This window comes from Trematomus bernacchii, unplaced genomic scaffold (assembly GCF_902827165.1).
Source record: "Trematomus bernacchii unplaced genomic scaffold, fTreBer1.1, whole genome shotgun sequence".
NCBI classification, from domain to species: domain Eukaryota; kingdom Metazoa; phylum Chordata; class Actinopteri; order Perciformes; family Nototheniidae; genus Trematomus; species Trematomus bernacchii.
The window spans coordinates 2,975,365-2,993,062 of NW_022987698.1; the positions used below are offsets into that span (position 1 = coordinate 2,975,365).

General features: G+C 38.5%; 1 protein-coding gene across 1 annotated transcript; it reads right to left on the bottom strand.

The window, feature by feature from the left end:
• Positions 1 to 337: 337 nt before the first annotated feature.
• LOC117489877 (myosin heavy chain, fast skeletal muscle) lies at positions 338 to 11,399 on the bottom strand. Its single transcript, XM_034139435.1, has 40 exons — positions 11,359 to 11,399; positions 10,947 to 11,159; positions 10,153 to 10,296; positions 9,908 to 10,064; positions 9,786 to 9,813; positions 9,575 to 9,683; positions 9,393 to 9,485; positions 9,233 to 9,296; positions 9,028 to 9,126; positions 8,843 to 8,946; positions 8,481 to 8,619; positions 8,241 to 8,359; positions 7,999 to 8,148; positions 7,738 to 7,908; positions 7,345 to 7,651; positions 7,167 to 7,231; positions 6,935 to 7,022; positions 6,734 to 6,851; positions 6,530 to 6,653; positions 6,300 to 6,436; positions 5,897 to 6,152; positions 5,561 to 5,803; positions 5,295 to 5,471; positions 5,054 to 5,199; positions 4,686 to 4,776; positions 4,200 to 4,589; positions 3,961 to 4,087; positions 3,721 to 3,839; positions 3,429 to 3,625; positions 3,153 to 3,336; positions 2,898 to 3,063; positions 2,452 to 2,576; positions 2,060 to 2,368; positions 1,766 to 1,969; positions 1,558 to 1,683; positions 1,213 to 1,383; positions 1,016 to 1,120; positions 793 to 888; positions 573 to 704; positions 338 to 485 (listed from the first exon to the last, which is right to left on the bottom strand). Exons 2-40 carry the CDS (start codon positions 11,145 to 11,147, stop codon positions 465 to 467), a joined length of 5,802 nt encoding a protein of 1,933 aa, XP_033995326.1. The 5' UTR covers positions 11,148 to 11,159; positions 11,359 to 11,399; the 3' UTR covers positions 338 to 464.
• Between the last annotated feature and the right edge of the window lie 6,299 nt (positions 11,400 to 17,698).

Consider the following 17,698-nt stretch of genomic DNA (forward strand, 5'->3'; position numbering starts at 1 on the left):
CTGCGTTGCTATTGTTCTTAATCACCTAGCTTTTGTCAAACTGGCTAAGCACTGGCAGTCACAGATCTGCTCATACCTTGTTTTACCTTTAGCATCTTTCTAAGATCATGTTAACACAAGTCTCAGCCAGTGGTGCAAAGTAAGTAGATCTACTCAAGTAATACACTTAAGTAAAATGTTGAGGGATTTGTAGTTTACGTGAGTATTTACATGTTTACATACCTGGTGAAAGTAATAGATCACATTCTAAGCCCCTGAGGTCTTGAAAACAATCAGTATTGATCCATTTTAAATATTAAATTATTAAATCAGTAAAAAGTTAAAGAACAGACACAGAAAAGATGCAACAAACTACTTTTTATTGACCTTTGGTTATCACAGCATGCTTAACATGCTAGAGTGAACAATTAACAAGATACTCATATTATATGGCTTCTTGCTACTGTATAATCTTGATTTCTTCTTCACTCCTCTTCATCCTTGGACTGAAATGACAGAAGATTAACATGTCAAACATATTAATTAAAAAAGAAATCTCAAACTGTATTCCTCTCAGATAGGTATCTTTTTACCTTGACAATTTCCCGACTCTTTGCCCTCAGCTTGTTGACTTGAGACTCTGCGATGTCAGCGCGCTCCTCAGCCTCCTCCATTTCATGCTGCACCTTCCTGTACTTGGAAAGGTGAGTGTTGGCCTGTTCCTCCTGTTGGATGAGCCACAATGAAGTTACAACCTGTGGACTGGGTGACATTCTCAGGATGTGTGCTTTATAAATAATTAGGTGTACTCACAGCTTCCTCAGACTGCCTCTTGTAGGCCTTCACTTTCAGTTGCAGCTTGTCCACCAGATCCTGAAGTCTGCCGATATTTTTCTTGTCCTCTTCAAACTATGTAAATCAGGAGTGAAAGACTTATTAAATACTAATAGAGGATTACTGTTTTCATTACCATATGTTATTGTAACAATTAGCATTTTCACTAGCTTAAGTTTTAGTCGTTTTAATAGCAACTTACTTGATAGGAAAGCTCCTTCACTTTTCTTTCATATTTTCGCACTCCCTTGATGGCCTCAGCTCCTCGTCTCTGCTCAGCATCAACTTCACCCTCCAATTCTCTAACCTTTAAAAAAAGGGGAATGCAGTGATTTTACATTGCAAAATGCCATTCTGATTTAAAGTAAATATACATAGATTTGTCTTCATGGCACTTACCCTAGCCTCCAGCTTCTGGAGCTGCTTCTTGCCGCCCTTCATGGCCAGATTCTCGGCTTCATCCAGGCGGATCTGCAGGTCCTTCACTGTCACCTCCAGGTTCTTCTTCATCCTCTCCAAATGAGAGCTGGTGTCCTGCTCCTTCTTCAGCTCTTCTGCCATCATGGCGGCCTGAAATGTTTTTGAATTTCAGATTGTATATTAGCCTATTGCAGTCTAGTGTTTCAACTACCCTTACTCTAGATATGGTAGAGAAAGGGCCTAAAAAACAATGCTATACACTGACTTATTATTCGCTAGAATTTGGTTTCAGTTTACATTGAGAAATGTGTAAAGATGACTCACATCAGTGATGGCCTTCTTGGCCTTTTCTTCAGCATTTCTTGCTTCCTGGACAGAGTCTTCCACCTCACCTTGGATTTGGACAAGGTCAGTCTCCAACTTCTTCTTGGTGTTAATGAGACTGGTATTCTAAATAAACAATAGTTAGGATTAGACTGCATACTGTCATTATCAGTTGTCAGGTGTTTCACATGTCATTGTCTTTAATTACCTGAGAGTGCAGCAGTCCCACTCGCTCGCTGGCATCAACCAGCTCCTGTTCAGCCACTTTGCGGCACCTCTCCGTCTGCTCCAGTGCTGCTCTCAGCTCCTCGATCTCAGCCATCATCAGGTTGTTCCTGCGCTCCACCATGGCAACCTGCTCCTTCATGTCTTCTTGACCTCTTAACGCCTCATCAAGGTGCAGTATTGAATCCTATAAGGAATAATATATTAAAAAAACATGTGCCATGCATTCTTAAAGAAGTAAAACAATACATTATTTTAGTTAAATGAATCACCATACCTTTAGCTGTCCCTGAACGTTTCTCAGCTGTTTCTGGGCTTCAGATGCCTGGCGGTTTGCGTGGCTCAGCTGAATCTCCATCTCATTGAGGTCTCCCTCCATCTTCTTCTTGATTCTCAGGGCATCATTCCTGCTCCTGACTTCAGAATCCAAAGTACTCTGCATGGTCTCAATCACTCTCTGGCTGTTCCTCTTGATCTGGTCAATCTCCTCGTCTTTCTCTGCAATTTTTCTGTCAACTTCACCCTTGATTTGGGTAAGTTCAAGCTGAACACGGAGAATCTTGGATTCCTCATGCTCTAGTGTAGCCTTGAAGAAAAAAAAAAGACACGTTGTCTATCTCCAAAATCATTTAAAATTGTGTTTAAATGACATATGTTGTCAGACAGTACCTCTGCCTCTTCAAGTGAAGTCTGGAGTTCAGACTTTTCAGTCTCTAAAATCTTTTTCCCTTTCTCCAGTTCATGAAGAGTTTTTCCATTCTCACCAATTTGCTCAGTCAGGTCAGAGATCTCCTCTGTAAAAATGTTCGTAAAAGCAGTTGTTAAATATGTGTGAGCTGAAATATCAGTTTGGTCTATATGGCAGACATTTAAACTCAATATACCATTCACTTGTACTAATGAAAACGCTGCCAAATTGTATTACATTTGTAGTCAGTACAAAATCATAGACTGTGCAAATTTAACCTGTTTGCCCACCAGGGGGCGCACTCGTTCATTATTTTCAAAGCAAATGACACAGCTCCAATTATGAAGTCTGCAAAACTCTGCACATCAGGCTGTTATCGAGGATTTTTAGTAGTTGCCTATTAGAGTATTTTGTTTTTTTTAATTACGTTGCAGGTTCTTGTTCTCTCTCTTCAAGGACTCCAGGTGGTCCAACGATTCTTCATATGAATTCTTCAGCTTGAACATCTCTGTGCTGAGAGAACGTGCTTCTTTTAGAGATCCCTCCAGCTCTGCCTGGCTTTCCTCATACTTCTGCTTCCACTCTGCAAGAACCTGAAAACATTCAAATAGACCCATGTTTTTCAGTAATTCACAATTCTATGTTTTTCATTTACGTTTAAAGGCACAAATCAATATCTGACCTTGTCAAAGTTTCTTTGCTTCTTGTCGAGGTTAGCAGCCAGAGCATTAGCTCTCTCCACATCTATCATCAGATCCTCCACTTCAGCAAGCAGTCTCTGTTTTGTCTTTTCCAGAGAGGCACATTTCGCATTCACAGCCTCGATAGATTCCTCTGCATCCTGAAGACGCTGGGCAAGCTTTTTCCTGTTAAGATTTGTTGATTCACAAACTTTCAGTATAGCATAAGGCATACTCAGAAGTGGAGGTTGGATCTAGGTAAAATCGTATGGACTTACTTAGACTCCTCCAGCTCCTCAGTGCGCTGAATGGCGTCAGTCTCGTATTTGGCTCTCCACTGAGCCACCTCGCTGTTGGCCTTAGACATTGCGCGCTGCAGCTCAGACTTGGCCTCCTGCTCCTCCTCGTACTGCTCTCTGAGCAGGTCGCAGTCATGACGGGCCGACTGAACAGCATGAGCCAGGGCGTTCTTGGCCTTACAAAGAATAACATTGACATAATTTGTCAGCTAAAATGAATCATTTAACACTGCAGTTCTGGGATTGTGTTGGTGATTTAATGGTCACCTACTTTAACTTCCTCCTCAATGTGCCTCTTGAACTCCTCAACCTGCTGGGTAAAAGCCTGCTTGCTCCTTGTCAGTTGAGAGATCAGGGCATCTTTCTCCTCCATCTGGCGACTGTATTCACCTAAGGAAATACAAAGAATTTAGAACTAATCTAAATGCAAATATGTATGAATATTGAATTGGAAATGTAAGGTAAGGATCGGTACAAAAATAGTATGTATGTATATATTTTTTTGTATTACCATTCTCAGTTAGCAGTCTTGCCCTTTGAACCCCAATGTCGTTGAGCTGTCGCACATGTTCTTCATTTTTAGTCTTCATCTCACTCAGTTGATCCTCAAGAGTACGACACATTTTCTCCAGATTGACCTGAAATTGACAAACATGTTGTTGATCTAATGTAATGTAAATTGGTAAAAGCCAATTAAGGCAGATATTTTACCAAGCAATTTTTGTTGCAAGTGAATTTGTTTAACTTTACCTTTGATTTGGCAACAGACTCCATGTTGCTGCTGAGGTCATCGATCTCCATCTTGTACTCGCTCTTCTCTTTCTCCAGCTTCTGTTTGACTCTCTGGAGGTTGTCGATCTGTTCTCCGAGCTCTGCCACGCTGTCAGCCTGCTTCTTACGGAGAGCTGCAGCGGTGGCCTCGTGCTGCAGGGTGGACTCTTCGAGGTCACGACGCAGCTTCTGAAACTCGGCCTCACGCTTCTTGTTCATCTCGATCTGAACAGACGTTGCTCCTCCAGCTTCTTCCAGCCTCTCGCTGATCTCCTCAAGTTCCCTGGAGAGATCAGACCTCTGCTTCTCCACCTTGGCCCGAGCAGCTCGCTCAGCCTCGATCTCCTCCTCCAGCTCCTCAATACGAGCCTAATGTTTACATGTTAAAACAATAGAATAAACATAGCAACAATGTAAGACAATTCTGTCTACAATTCATGCCCTTATTATATATACTGTACCAACCTGAAGTTCTTTGATCTTTTTCTGAAGCTGAGCAGAAAGTGTTTGCTCATCCTCAATCCTGCTAAGAAGTTGGCTTGTTTCAAAGTCCTTCCTGCGTGGGGACAAAAGTTTTCATAAACATTACAAGTAAGCAAAATCAAGTTGAGTTTTTTTGTTTTCAATAATGACCTTAGGTTTCTGACTGTCTATTGTTAGTTTTCATCATTAAAATACTGATGACATCACATTTCTAACTTTCTCACTGCAGCTTTGTGTACACATTTAGTTTCTTTGCCTACAGGAAGATTTTATTCTGGCTTTTCTTTGCTGGATAAATCCAATAAGGTAGAACATGAATGCACTGAATTGATGACTACATTCACACTCACTTCTTTATTTTCTCGTCAGACTGCTGCTTGTCATTCTCCAGATCCATGATGGTTTCATGGGCCAATTTAAGATCGCCTTCAAGCTTTCTCTTTGCTCGCTCAAGGTCCATACGAAGCTTCTTTTCTTGCTCCAGGGAACCTTCAAGCTGTTTTAACCGAGACAAGGCTTTATTTTTGTATTTCATTTCCGAAAAGGGACTAAAATAACTGTTGCTAGTTACAGGTGTTACTATATACATACATCGTCGACTTGTTGCTCCAGCTTGACTTTAGCCTTGGTCAGAGTGTTGACTTTGTCTTCCTCTGCCTGCAGATCATCGAGGGTCTGCTGATGGGCCTCTTGGAGGGCTTTCTTCTCTTTGGTCAACTTGGCAATGGTTTCATCTTGAGATGACATTTCCTCAACAAGGTTTTTAACCTGTATTCACAATAGTTTGAAAATAAGTTTAAAGGGTTTTAGTGTTCTTTTAAGAATGGTCTTTAAGACCTTATTGAAGATATACAAACCTTGTTCTCTGTGGCATGTTTCTCCTTTTCCACTTTGGCCAGGGTGAGCTCCAAGTCATCGATGTCTTTCTTCAACTCAGAGCACTCGTCCTCCAGCTTCCTCTTCTTTGCAGTCAGCTCACCATTCATTTCCTCCTCATCCTCCAGTCTCTCAGACGTCTCTTTGCATTTGGCCTCAAGCTGGATTTTTGCCTTAATGAGCCCCTCACACCTCTCCTCTGCATCACTGAGGGTTTCACCTTCCTACATTTGCAATGACATCCAGTTAAAATGATTAGGTTTTTGTAAAAAAGGAGATAATTGAAGAAGCAAATTCTCTTTTTCCTTTTAACGTACAGACTGAATTTGTAGCTGCAAGTCATTCTTCTCCTGCAGCAGAGAAACCATCTTCTCCTCCAGCTCCTTCTTCTTCGACAGAGCCTTTGCTAGATCTTCTTTCATCTTTGCAAAGTCCACTTTCATTTGCGCCATCTCCTTTTCACTCTCTGCACTCTTCAGCAGGGGTTTAATCTTGAAGTAGAGCTTCATCCATGGCCAGGTTTTGACATTCATGAATGAGCGGATGTTGTACTGGACGGAGTAAATGGCCTCCCTGGGGAAAACAGGGATCAAAGTAAAAAAACTGATTTCATTTAGATCCTTAAAGCAATATTGATGAGAAACATTTTTGTGGTCAAAATGGCAATCAAGTTGTCCTTAGCTTTATAAATCTAAGGATTTTCCTAACTGACTACAATACCTGCGCTCCATCATCTTTTGGAATTCTGTCCTTGAGAGGAAACCTCTGCTAAGAGCCTGAGTCATTGTGACCAGTTTAGCCAGTTTATCATCTCGCATCTCCTCCAAAGTCCCCAGCAGACCAGCTTTGAAAAACACCTGAAATAACAAAAAGGGAAGTGTTCCTTCACATGATGGTAACATTACTTGCAGTATCAGGGAAAGCACACCATTTACAGACAGACGAATTACCTTTGTGTGTCCAAACTTGTACTGAGTTGGGTCAACATCAATAGAGCCCAAGAGTTTCTCTGAGGCCTTTTTGTTGTCCATGAATTGTCCCTCAGGAATGACACTGGCATTCAAAACTTTGTATCTGATTAAAGATAAAATAATTGACAGTGAATCATTTATTAAGATATTGTCAAAATATAGCAGATCTTAGTTTTGGATTACCTCTGCTTGAAGTCAGCGTATTGGATCCTGCTGGGGAAGCCCTTTCTGCAGATCCTGATACCTTCCAGCACACCATTACATCTCAGCTGGTGGATGACCAGGAAGTTCTCCATGAGACCTTAAAGACAGGATAAGTTTAGTCTTGTCGTGAATAGTTACAGTAGTGCTTTAATGCATACATTAAACTGATCTTTAGCTTACCAGGAGTCTTTGATTCATTTGGAATCAAACAACGCACAAAATGAGGATGAGTGCTCCTTAAGTTCGTCATCAACTTTCCTAAATTCTCCTGAATGGAAAAATTCAAATTGTTAAAAAAATAAATAACTTGGCCTTTTTCCTAAGATGTGACCCTTAAGCAGCATTTGGGAAATTAAGTAGTTTAAATACTGTTTTATAGTTGTGTAGTGAGGCAGTCATTTGTCATACTTACCCTGAAAAGAGCAGATACAGTCTGGAAAGACCCACCCTTCTTCTTGGCTGCTTTTTTCCCCTCAGCTGTAACAGGGCAACTTCATGTGAGATTTTATGTTGAACAGATATGATACACTTTCACACATAATTCTTATGCATCTCCAACTTATGTTCTTTTAAATATAGTCTTTCTTTACCTTCTGCTGCATTATGTGATGCATAGAGGAGAGCCAACAGTTTGACTGAAGACTTCTGGTAGAGCTGAACCACTGAGTCGTTCAGGGGGTCTTTGTTCTTGTCGAGCCATCCGCTGACGTTGTAGTCGACGGTGCCGGCATAGTGCATCAGAGCAAAGTGAGCCTCAGCTTTGCCTTTGGCAGGTTTGGGTTTCTGGAAGGCTGCACTTTTACCAAGATGCTGGTCGTACAGTTTGTTCTTGAAGGTGATGTCTGATGCCTTGGGGAACATGCACTCCTCTTCAAGGATGGAGAAGATTCCCATTGGCTGTCATGATGAAATGATTATTAAAAACCAAAGCTTAAAGTCATAAATAGTTTTCTGTGTGCGTTAATCAACATCATGTAGCTCACCTTTTCAATCAGCTCAATGCAGGCAGCCAAGTCCATACCAAAGTCAATGAACTCCCATTCAATTCCCTCTTTCTTGTACTCTTCTTGCTCCAGAACAAACATGTGGTGGTTGAAAAACTGTTGCAGCTTCTCATTGGTGAAGTTGATGCACAGCTGCTCCAAGCTGTTATACTTGAGATGGGAAAGAAGATGCAATGTCAAACTTTCATTGTGCTGTTTCACTCTGTAAACCTGACAAGTGCAATGTGTGTTTAAGCCTACATCGAAGATTTCAAACCCGGCAATATCAAGGACACCAATGAAGAACTGTCTGGACTGCTTGGTGGCCAGCATCTCATTGATTCTGACGACCATCCACAAGAACATCTTCTCATAGACAGACTTGCAGAGAGCACTGACATTATTGTTCACCTGATTTGGAAATAACAAGGATGTTGTAAAAATGAAGACACTTGTTGCTTTAATTTCTCTGCTTTTTGCATGGTTTTGTTGATATTCCATACCTGAGGGACAGTTTGACTTTTGGTCACAAACTCATTTCCAACCTTTACCCTGGGGTAGCATAGTGCTTTTAGCAGATCAGCCGAGTTCAGACCCATGAGGTAGGCGATTTTATCAGCCACTAAAATAAAAATAAAAATAGTCATGAACAAAAACACACTTCTGGGATATCTTCTTCGACAGTACTTAAATAAACGTGAACACTAAATTAAAACTAATGTAGCCTACTGTAGGTTCCTTACCCTCAGTGCCATCGGGCTCGGCCTGCTCTTCACGCTGCTTCTGCTTAAACTTCATGTTTCCGTGATGCATCACAGCTCCAGTCTGCTTGTACATGCTTGCCTTCTCATCTAAAGTGAAGCCGAGTATGTCAATGGCAGCCTGTAAAAGAAAGAGTCAGTTTAAGACTACAATTATTATTTTTCACATCTGTGCTTTGAAACGAAAGGCAGCAGATACAAATATTTGTAGTAATCTCTTTCATATTCATTAAACTAAAGAACACATAAGGTCTGATGTAGTGCAGAGTAGTAATACATTGGTTACTTAGTGTTATTGAGTAATAGTAGTGATCATAATAGTGAGGATGATTTGTTGTCCTTACATCAGTGGCGATGAATTCTTCAATGTCATTTATACTCTTGACGGTGATTTCCCCCTGACTGATCATGTGATAGTCATATGGATTTTTCGTAATCAGGAGAGCCTCTGGGAAATAAAGAAGATATAACAATATAAACCTGTGATAAGTAATTGTTTAATAACTAATATTATTCACTAATCTCACACCTAGTAGCTCAGGTTTGTGGCCGGTCATCAGCTGATAGAAGATGTGGTAGCTTCTCTCCGCAGACAGCTGGAACGTCACTCGAGACTTCTCCAGCAGATCTGTAGGGATTTAAGTTGGGAAAAATGTGAGGACATTTCCCAATGAAGCACAGCTACAAGAATTGGTCTCGATGTAAAACAGTGATAAGTTCCACAAAAATCTTACATGTTTCAATATCAGCTGAAGCCAGCTTTCCAGTTGTTCCAAAGTGAATCCTGATAAATTTTCCCTGTACAAAAAATATAACATTCAAATGAATGTCATGGTGAATGTTTTTTTGTCATAAAGTCAGACAGTAACACACAAAATCCCCCAAAATACTTACAAAACGTGAAGAATTGTCATTCCTAATTGTTTTGGCGTTACCATAAGATTCCAACAGTGGGTTTGCTGCAATGATTTGATCTTCCAGTGACCCCTAAAAATAACGTCCATTTTGTCAATATAACAAAAGTCATAATCATTTTGACTTTTTCAAGTTATTCTAATATTATTCAACTTTTTTACCTTCATCTTGCTAGCTTGCTCCATTTTCTTTCCTCCAGCCACTGCGATTGTCGCAAAGTACTGGATGACACGTTTGGTGTTGACAGTCTTTCCTGCACCGGATTCTCCACTGGGTTGATGGGTGTGTTCATAAATATTATTAACAATGTCTGACTCTACTTCCGCTGACAAGTCTTATATCTTAGATTATAAAAAAATATTTGGCACTTACGTAATAAGGATGGACTGGTTTTCTCTATCTGCAAGACATTGAAATGGTGTGCAACAGTTAGAAGTTGACCTCTACAGCTTTGATTTTTCTGGACACACAATAGCTTTCAAACTGTCTGATACCTTGGAGCATGAACTGATAGGCGTTATCAGAGATGGAGAAGATGTGGGGTGGAGCCTCAACCCTCTTTTTGCCTCTGTATCCATTGACAACCTTTGAGTCATACACTGGGAGCCACTTGTAGGGGTTCACAGTGACGCAGAACAGCCCTGAGTAGGTCTACAACAGTGTGAAATATCAAAGAATTATCAATCTTTTTACAAATACATGTGCATACAATAAAATAAAGCCTCCTGCACAAACTCACGTAGATCATCCATGCTGCATAGCGCTCTTTGAGGTTATACAGCACAGAAGGTTCACTGAGGTGGGTCATCATGGCCATGTCCTCAATCTTATCGTACTTTGGAGGGTTCATGGGGAAGATTTCAGTGTCTTTAACAGTGATAGTCTGTTAGAAAGACAGAAGAGGCACACACATATAATTAATTAATTTTCAGCAGTCATGTTTGCTATAATGTACTGTCTGATTTTACTCTTAGTTGCTAATCCTAAATTATACATTTGTCTTCCAGCAAACAATCGTTTGAGACCAGAATTAAAATATATATATTTTCCTTAAAGGTGGGGTAGGTAATTTTGGAGAAACCAGCTCGAGTGCGCTAGAATTTGAAAATACACAGCATGAGAAAATCTGCCACTTCCTTACAGAGCCCCTCCTCCAACACACACGAACGCGCACATGACCAATGAGGGCACGAGATAAGTTTGTGCACAGATGGAAGGCTGACAGGCAGGTAGGCCATCCAGTTATTTTAGCTGGGCCGGCTAAAATGATTGGTCGTGCTTTTTACAGTATTACGGCTTCCACAGATGACATTTTTTAATGGATCTTTTGTCAAAGCACTTAAGATATTCATTGCTATCGGGATGTTAAGAGCATTCCATGGAATATAACAAAAAGTGTATCTCGAGCCGGTTTCTCAAACTTACCTACCCCACCTTTAACTGATGTAAATAATCAAATAGTTAACACATGTCAGCAGTTCAGATTTTACATCAACTTGTTAGAAACATTAAATCTAATGCATTCCTTCTCACCTTTCCACAGAGGGTGTCCACGGTGGCTTTGCCTCCCTCTTTCTTCGTAAGTTTCCCCTTGAGGAACATCTCTGCAGGCTCGGTCACAAAGAAAGCTGTTTTAGCATCAAAGGGAGTTGTTTGAGCCTGAATTCTCTCTCGTGCTGGCTTCCGGAGGTAAATGGCCGCCGGGCCAAAACACTCCATTTCCGCATCCCCCATGTTGAGTGTTTACTGTATGAGAGGAAAACATTATTACATTCAATTGAAAATGTCAGAGACAAAGATGGATTAGTTCCCAAGTACTGGGTAGCTCTAAATCTTGGTTTTAAAAACAGATTGGTACTATATCAGAACTAACCAAATGACTCCAAAGATTAAACCATATTCCATCTTAAGTCATTGTCTAGGATAAATATGAAGCCTGATTTACCTTGAAGGACCCCAGGTGAGCAGACTTTAATGCAGATTTCTGAAAAAATGAAGCAAAATGTTTGTTTAGAAAACCTACTTCATCATACTTTATCTGAAAATAATGTGAGAAATATCTAATGCGAAATAATTATACCATAATAGTCATACAAATGCTATATTCTATATGTTCAAGACATACAAATGATGCATAGCAGTATTATAAGTATAATATCTATCATATTTCTCTGAGCTACTAAGAAACGTACCTTTGCCGGGTGCTTGTCCTCGCTGGTTTGCTGTGCCTTTTATACAGTGTGATGGGAGCCTATCACGCATGTATTTCTGTATTTGGTCATGTTGCCTGGCATAATGTTTGTGCAGTGCATAGTTCTCACCTCTAGCTGTCACATTACGACGTTTACAGGGTGTCTTCCATCATAGATCATTGTCAGACTTAGAATGTGTTTTGGCTTTAGATTATTGACCAAAAAATAAGCTGTTGTGTTGCCATCAGTAATAAATGTTGCTATAAATTGGGAAGACAGTAGCAATACCTTGAGATGTATCTACACATTTTTATTATGAGTTTGATACATTCTTATATATCGTGCACATGTGAAGTTGGATACTGTGAATGGTAACGGGGGAAAAGATGTAAAGTAGGTTCAGTTTATCCACAAGGTCAGAACAAACAGTCAAAAGGTATGACTAATGCATCTCTTACATGTCCCTTGGCTCAGCAGTAGCAACCTTGATGTGTTGCGATGAAGCTTTAAAATGTCACCGATATAGGATTTCAGAGTCCTTACAAGTCAGAAATTATTTTAACATTAAATGAGTTCCAATGAGCTTTAAAGAAAAGGAAAAGATTGCCAAGGGATTGTTTCTCAAAACAGTGCCAACAGCTGTTCTCATTCTTGCTCTTAAGGGATAAACAAAGGAGCCACAGACGACCCCTAAATGTAGAGCAGCTGAGTGATGGACTCCAGCTCTACTTCCTTTATGTTTACAAATAACCTCACTATGACTCATTATCTTCGTGATAATCAATGATTATAATGTTAGCGTTTTCAATACGAAGCTGTTTTGTTTATTAAAGTATGTATAAAGAACATGTTTCCTGTGGACTCATTACCAAAAGATTTTGCCAAGAACGTTGTGGCACAAAAAAGTGTGGGTAGACCAGAATGTATTGGGTAGACAGGCATTAGGCATCGTTTCAATTAGAAAAAGGGTATCTATTTATAGCAGATGATAAGTAGAAGAAATTGTGAAGTGGTTACACACAAGATATAATGAGCCTCTATCTTCAATGAATATGTGTTACATGATACGTCCTTTGAAATCTTCTGTCTTATTAGGGCAAAACTCAAATATAGCACCAGCCTTGTGTTGATACTCAAGCCAAATTGTTAAGGGGCTTATTGTGTTTTTTATGGGCTTTGATCTCCCTCTGTCACTTTCTTCTTTTGTCAAGCAGCAACAACTGGGCTCAGGATTACAAACCAAGGTGAGAGTTGAGCAACATTCCAGTCTACAAGCCGGGATAAAGTGCACAGACAGATATTTAAAGTCACAGTAGCATCCATCCTCAACTCCGTAAGTACAAACACTTTGTTACCTAGTTATTATAGTGATTGTTGTTTTGATTATATACAATTTAACTTATATAGCTAGGTGTTGTGCCTGCGTTTTAAAGTTCACTAAAATAGCTTACTTTAAACCCTGAGTTTGACTGTATGCTGTGATATGGGAAACATTCAGACTATTTGAAATCGTATTGTGGGTTTAGAACAGTAAGACAAAACGTTTACAACTTTTATTGCTTTCCGTTTGGTTTGTAAAACAAGGATGAATATCTAAAGCTCACTAACTGTGCAGCTGTTACTTAAAAATCCTTGGCCATCTCAGGAATGTATTTTCTTTGTGCGTACTTATTTTTAAGTACTTCTGTATTACAATAGGATGCTCATTGTATTATTGTCTTGCAGTCTTTCAACGGAGTTGGGGCAGGGGTTGCGGATTGTGGGTTAAAATTAGATCTGGAGTGGTTACTTGTCCATCTTGCAGTAAAGCCTTTGGGATTAGAGGTGGTGAAGGTGAGAAGTGGGGAGTGACCCCATCACTCCATTTGACATACATGAATTTGGAAGCTTATGGCTTTTTGTAAGTAGAGGACATTTGGCGTCAACATGCCGATGAGCAAATAATGTTTACAATTCTTAAAGTCACTATTATTGGCCTTGCTGTCTCAACTGTATGCTGAAAATAATAACAAACTGGAGCCCTTGTGTATTACTTTGGTATGACCGCATTGCAAGAGGGTTCTTGGGAGCTGTCAGTTCCTTGGTGGTGTTAATTGCTTTAACAAGATGTGTTTATAAATGTGTGTAGAAGAGGTCAGTGACATCTTATAAACACCAGAGGGAGCCTTAAATTGCAAAGGTGAAAACATGCAGCTTATATTACCAGCTTCTATCATCAACCTCTGAAGTGTTAACATAACACCACATCACCAACTCATGATGAGGGCAGTGAGTTTAGAATATATAACATGAGTTTTTATTGATGCGATATTATAAATACATATTCAGCACGATGAATTCATTAATATATATTTGGATATGTTTTATCTTTCTTTCTTCTTGTTCAGGGACACAAAGGCATGTTCGAATCTCCCACCATACATTGGACAGAAAGCAAAGAAACACCCAAGAGAGTTCATTGTAACCCATTTCAAAATATGGTATGTTACATTTACAGACCTATATCAAAGAAATGTGATTCATCTTTAAATGTTTGAGTATATACATGTCGGTAATTGACAGTGTTTTGAAAGATTTTGTATACATTTTATGTTTTCAAATAAAAGATTCAAAAATATTAAAGTAAAGTTATCATTAAAGAATTGTTTTCTTGTATCAACCTTTTCTGGGGTTAGGGTTAGGGTTTTCTAATGTTTACTCATTACTTGACCATTGTGTTATGTGATTCTAAAAGTGGTGGAGCTGCAAGAACCAATTACCATTGTTATTAATTAAACTGCTCATTAATGTCTTGGTTGATAGTTTGGTCTATACAAAATGTCCGTCCAAGTTTGTTGAAGTCCAACGTGATGTCTTCTTATATCTTGTTTTGTAAGTCCAAAACCAGAACAAATGTATTTCATTTGTGAAGAAAAGCAGGAAAGCTCAATATTTAAGAGGCTAAACAAAATATCCCCACCATTTTTGCATGCAAAATAACTTTAAAGATTATCAAAGTACTTGTTGAGTATTCTGTCATCAATTAAATCAGTTTTCGACTAATTGTAACAATTGTAAAACGAAGGGAAGTACTGAGGTTTATTGTTCAAATAAATATTTGGCAGCTTTTCTATTGCCTATTGAGAGTATGATTTGAAATGTGTAAACTAAAATAAAAATTCCAGTAAGGCGATTCTAGAGTTCTGTTACAACAAGGCTGTTATGTGACACCTTCTGTATGCAGCTGACGTAATGCACCAAAGATAGGCGCCTAAATCTTCATTAATTAATTTACTCCCACATTGGTATTCCATCTGTCCCAAGGGGCCCACAGTGAGCATCGCAGTAATGCTTTTGTTAAAGGGTCGAGGCAAACAAAGTACTGTCTACTATGAACCATCTGCTTTAATGTTCATAAAATACTGAGCTATTAGAATAGTATGTTACCATAGCTAAATATTTTTTGCAATGATTAAGCGCAGGTTAGCGAGGAGGATTCATAATTGACAATCAATCAATCAATCAATGTCATTTATTTACAGAACATTCAATCTGCAATTGATCCAGGACCAAGTAGAACATATTTGATAGTAAAGGCAAATAATACCAACGATTCTCAATATATCAAATTACTTTATTTGCATTTCTGTGCAGATTAAATAAATTGCAAAATACAGGGGTAGTTATGAACAATTAAATAAACATGAACATGCTTTTTTAAACAAAATTGATTTGATTTAACCATCATTTATTATTGGCTTACAGTATGTAACATCTACAGTAAGTCATTTGAATTGAATTCTAATCAAAATTAAGAATGTTATCTTATACACACTAATTAACAGATCATTTAGTGTACCATGTATACATGTATATACTACATACAAATATATATATACAAGGATATACAAGTAAAATATGTCATTCAAGAAAAAGTCCTGTGGTAAAAATCTGGTGGCAGAATACTGTACACTTTACCTTTAACTTCATCAAACCATCTCATACAAAGTTTATTCTGACTGAAACTTCAGAAAAATATGACCTAGGGCTAATTTTGATAAATCACACTCACACTGACATTATTACATCGAGGTTTCAGTCATTGTGAAATTTTGAGCATTCTTTCAGCATATAAAATACTTAAAATGATACGAGCTCCATGAAGAGAAGGAATTTAACGTTGTTGGACATGACATTTTAACCTTCTTTAAAGTTTCACTTAATGCAAAAGGCATTTCACTCTCAGGCAAGATCAAGGATTTTCAGCATGCACCATTCCATCGCTGCATAACATACAAAATACATAGGTATTAGGACAACACAAACATAATGCACAATAGAGATTTAAAGTTTAAGATTAAGAAATTCAAGTCACGTTTTATACTTAAAAGGAAACTGCTTTAATATTATGGATAATGTACAACTATGTAGACGATACCCTGGTATTAAGTACATTATTATCCATATATGCTTAATACAATTGTTGACAATGTATTTTAGATTTGTAACTTACTTGAAATTGATGTGACTCAAGAAGACAGCAAATAAATGCATCACGCTCAATCACTCTTTTCCTCATTGCCCTTCTGCACTTAGTAACATACATTTCTCTATCACACAAGAGTAAAACTAAAACACACATTTGCAAACACTCTAATGCACACACATATACACAACATATTCAGTGTGGTGCCTACCACCTGCACAGAGATGTCTTATTTATCACACACACGGGAATAAAAGCTGCTTTGGAATTTAGAAATGTCTTGGCCACCCTGAAGACGCGACGGTGTTTACTTAAAGCCAGCAGCTGGTCTATTACTGCTGGCTACAGCTGGTCTATTGACAATGTGTTAATCTCTTTTCTTTTAGGCAAATATTTGCATTGTTCTTTTGTTTTTTTTCAAACACATTGATGCAATCGAGGCAACGTAGGACTAATTAATGATTAAGTTCAGAAAATAAAGCAATTTGTAAAATGAACTACTTATAAGGATCATATTCATTTCAAAATATGCATTTTATTTACCTTGTTTTAAAGACTTTACCATGATTACATTACAGTAGCTCTAGTGTATTATTTCCTAGTGTGGCACACGATATATTTTATAACTGTTTACCACATTTACATACATGAACAGCACACTGGCCTTTTAAGTATTGGCTCCAAAAAATCCATCCCACACTAAAATGGTGTATCGAGTGCAAAGTTCCACATTAATCGTTTGTTAATTTAATTTTGATTTGGTATTTTATCTGACCCATGCAGGATAAAAACTCTACACAAAATGGTGATGAGTTTAAATGTGATTTGAGAAACCACAATGAACCACTCACACTAGTCTGAAGCAAGAACAAGTAGATCCACAGCCTGGATTTCTTTCCGAAGTGCTCAGTAACAGGATGCTGAAAACATCTGAGGTGTAATTAACAGAAGCGTTCAATGCATTTGTCAACAATTTCAATAGTAAGAGCATGGGAATTTGCAAGCGGGAGGCTATTTTTGCTTTAAGTCCTAATAAGCCTGTAAAGAAAGGCCAGACATATCCAATATCACCTTTTATTGCAACTTAATCCCGCCACAAGAGAATACTTTCACAGCGTCACAGGTGTCATCTTTCTTTAGAGAAATCACAACAGTATAATGGACCATAATGGGGTCTTAAATTAGCCTCAACTGAACCCTTGGGCCTATGCTCAAGAGATGTTTGAAAAAATGTGACTGCCAAAGGTTTGTTTGATGCTAAAAAATGCGTGTGTGCAGATTGATGAAATAATCTTGTAATAAAAGTCCCACATTTACAAAGAATGTGAGTTATATCTTAAGTCTTAATTTTCCTTTATACAAAAAAGTAATAAAGTAACTAATAATGAATAGGCCTTCATCAATAACTCCTGGTAATTTAACCACGAACTACAACATATTGAAATGTGTAAACTCATAGTCATAACAAGATGGTTGTTCTAGGAATCTGCAGTTTAGTTCCAGGGTTTCACTTAAAGTTAATGTTGTTTACGTATCATACAGGATAAAGTGACACCAGCCGTGATGATGGGCTGGAGATCTCATACTATTCTGAAGCACAGTGACCTAAACGGGAGGTTTGCTCCTGC

Excerpts from the sequence above, each read along its gene's own strand:
- LOC117489877 (XM_034139435.1), bottom strand. The coding sequence starts at position 11,147 with ATGGGGGATGCGGAAATGGAGTGTTTTGGCCCGGCGGCCATTTACCTC. Across the intron at positions 8,620-8,842 it reads AAGAATTCATCGCCACTGAT|GCTGCCATTGACATACTCGG; the intron begins GTAAGGACAACA and ends TTTCTTTTACAG. Across the intron at positions 7,909-7,998 it reads CCGGGTTTGAAATCTTCGAT|TATAACAGCTTGGAGCAGCT; the intron begins GTAGGCTTAAAC and ends TCCCATCTCAAG.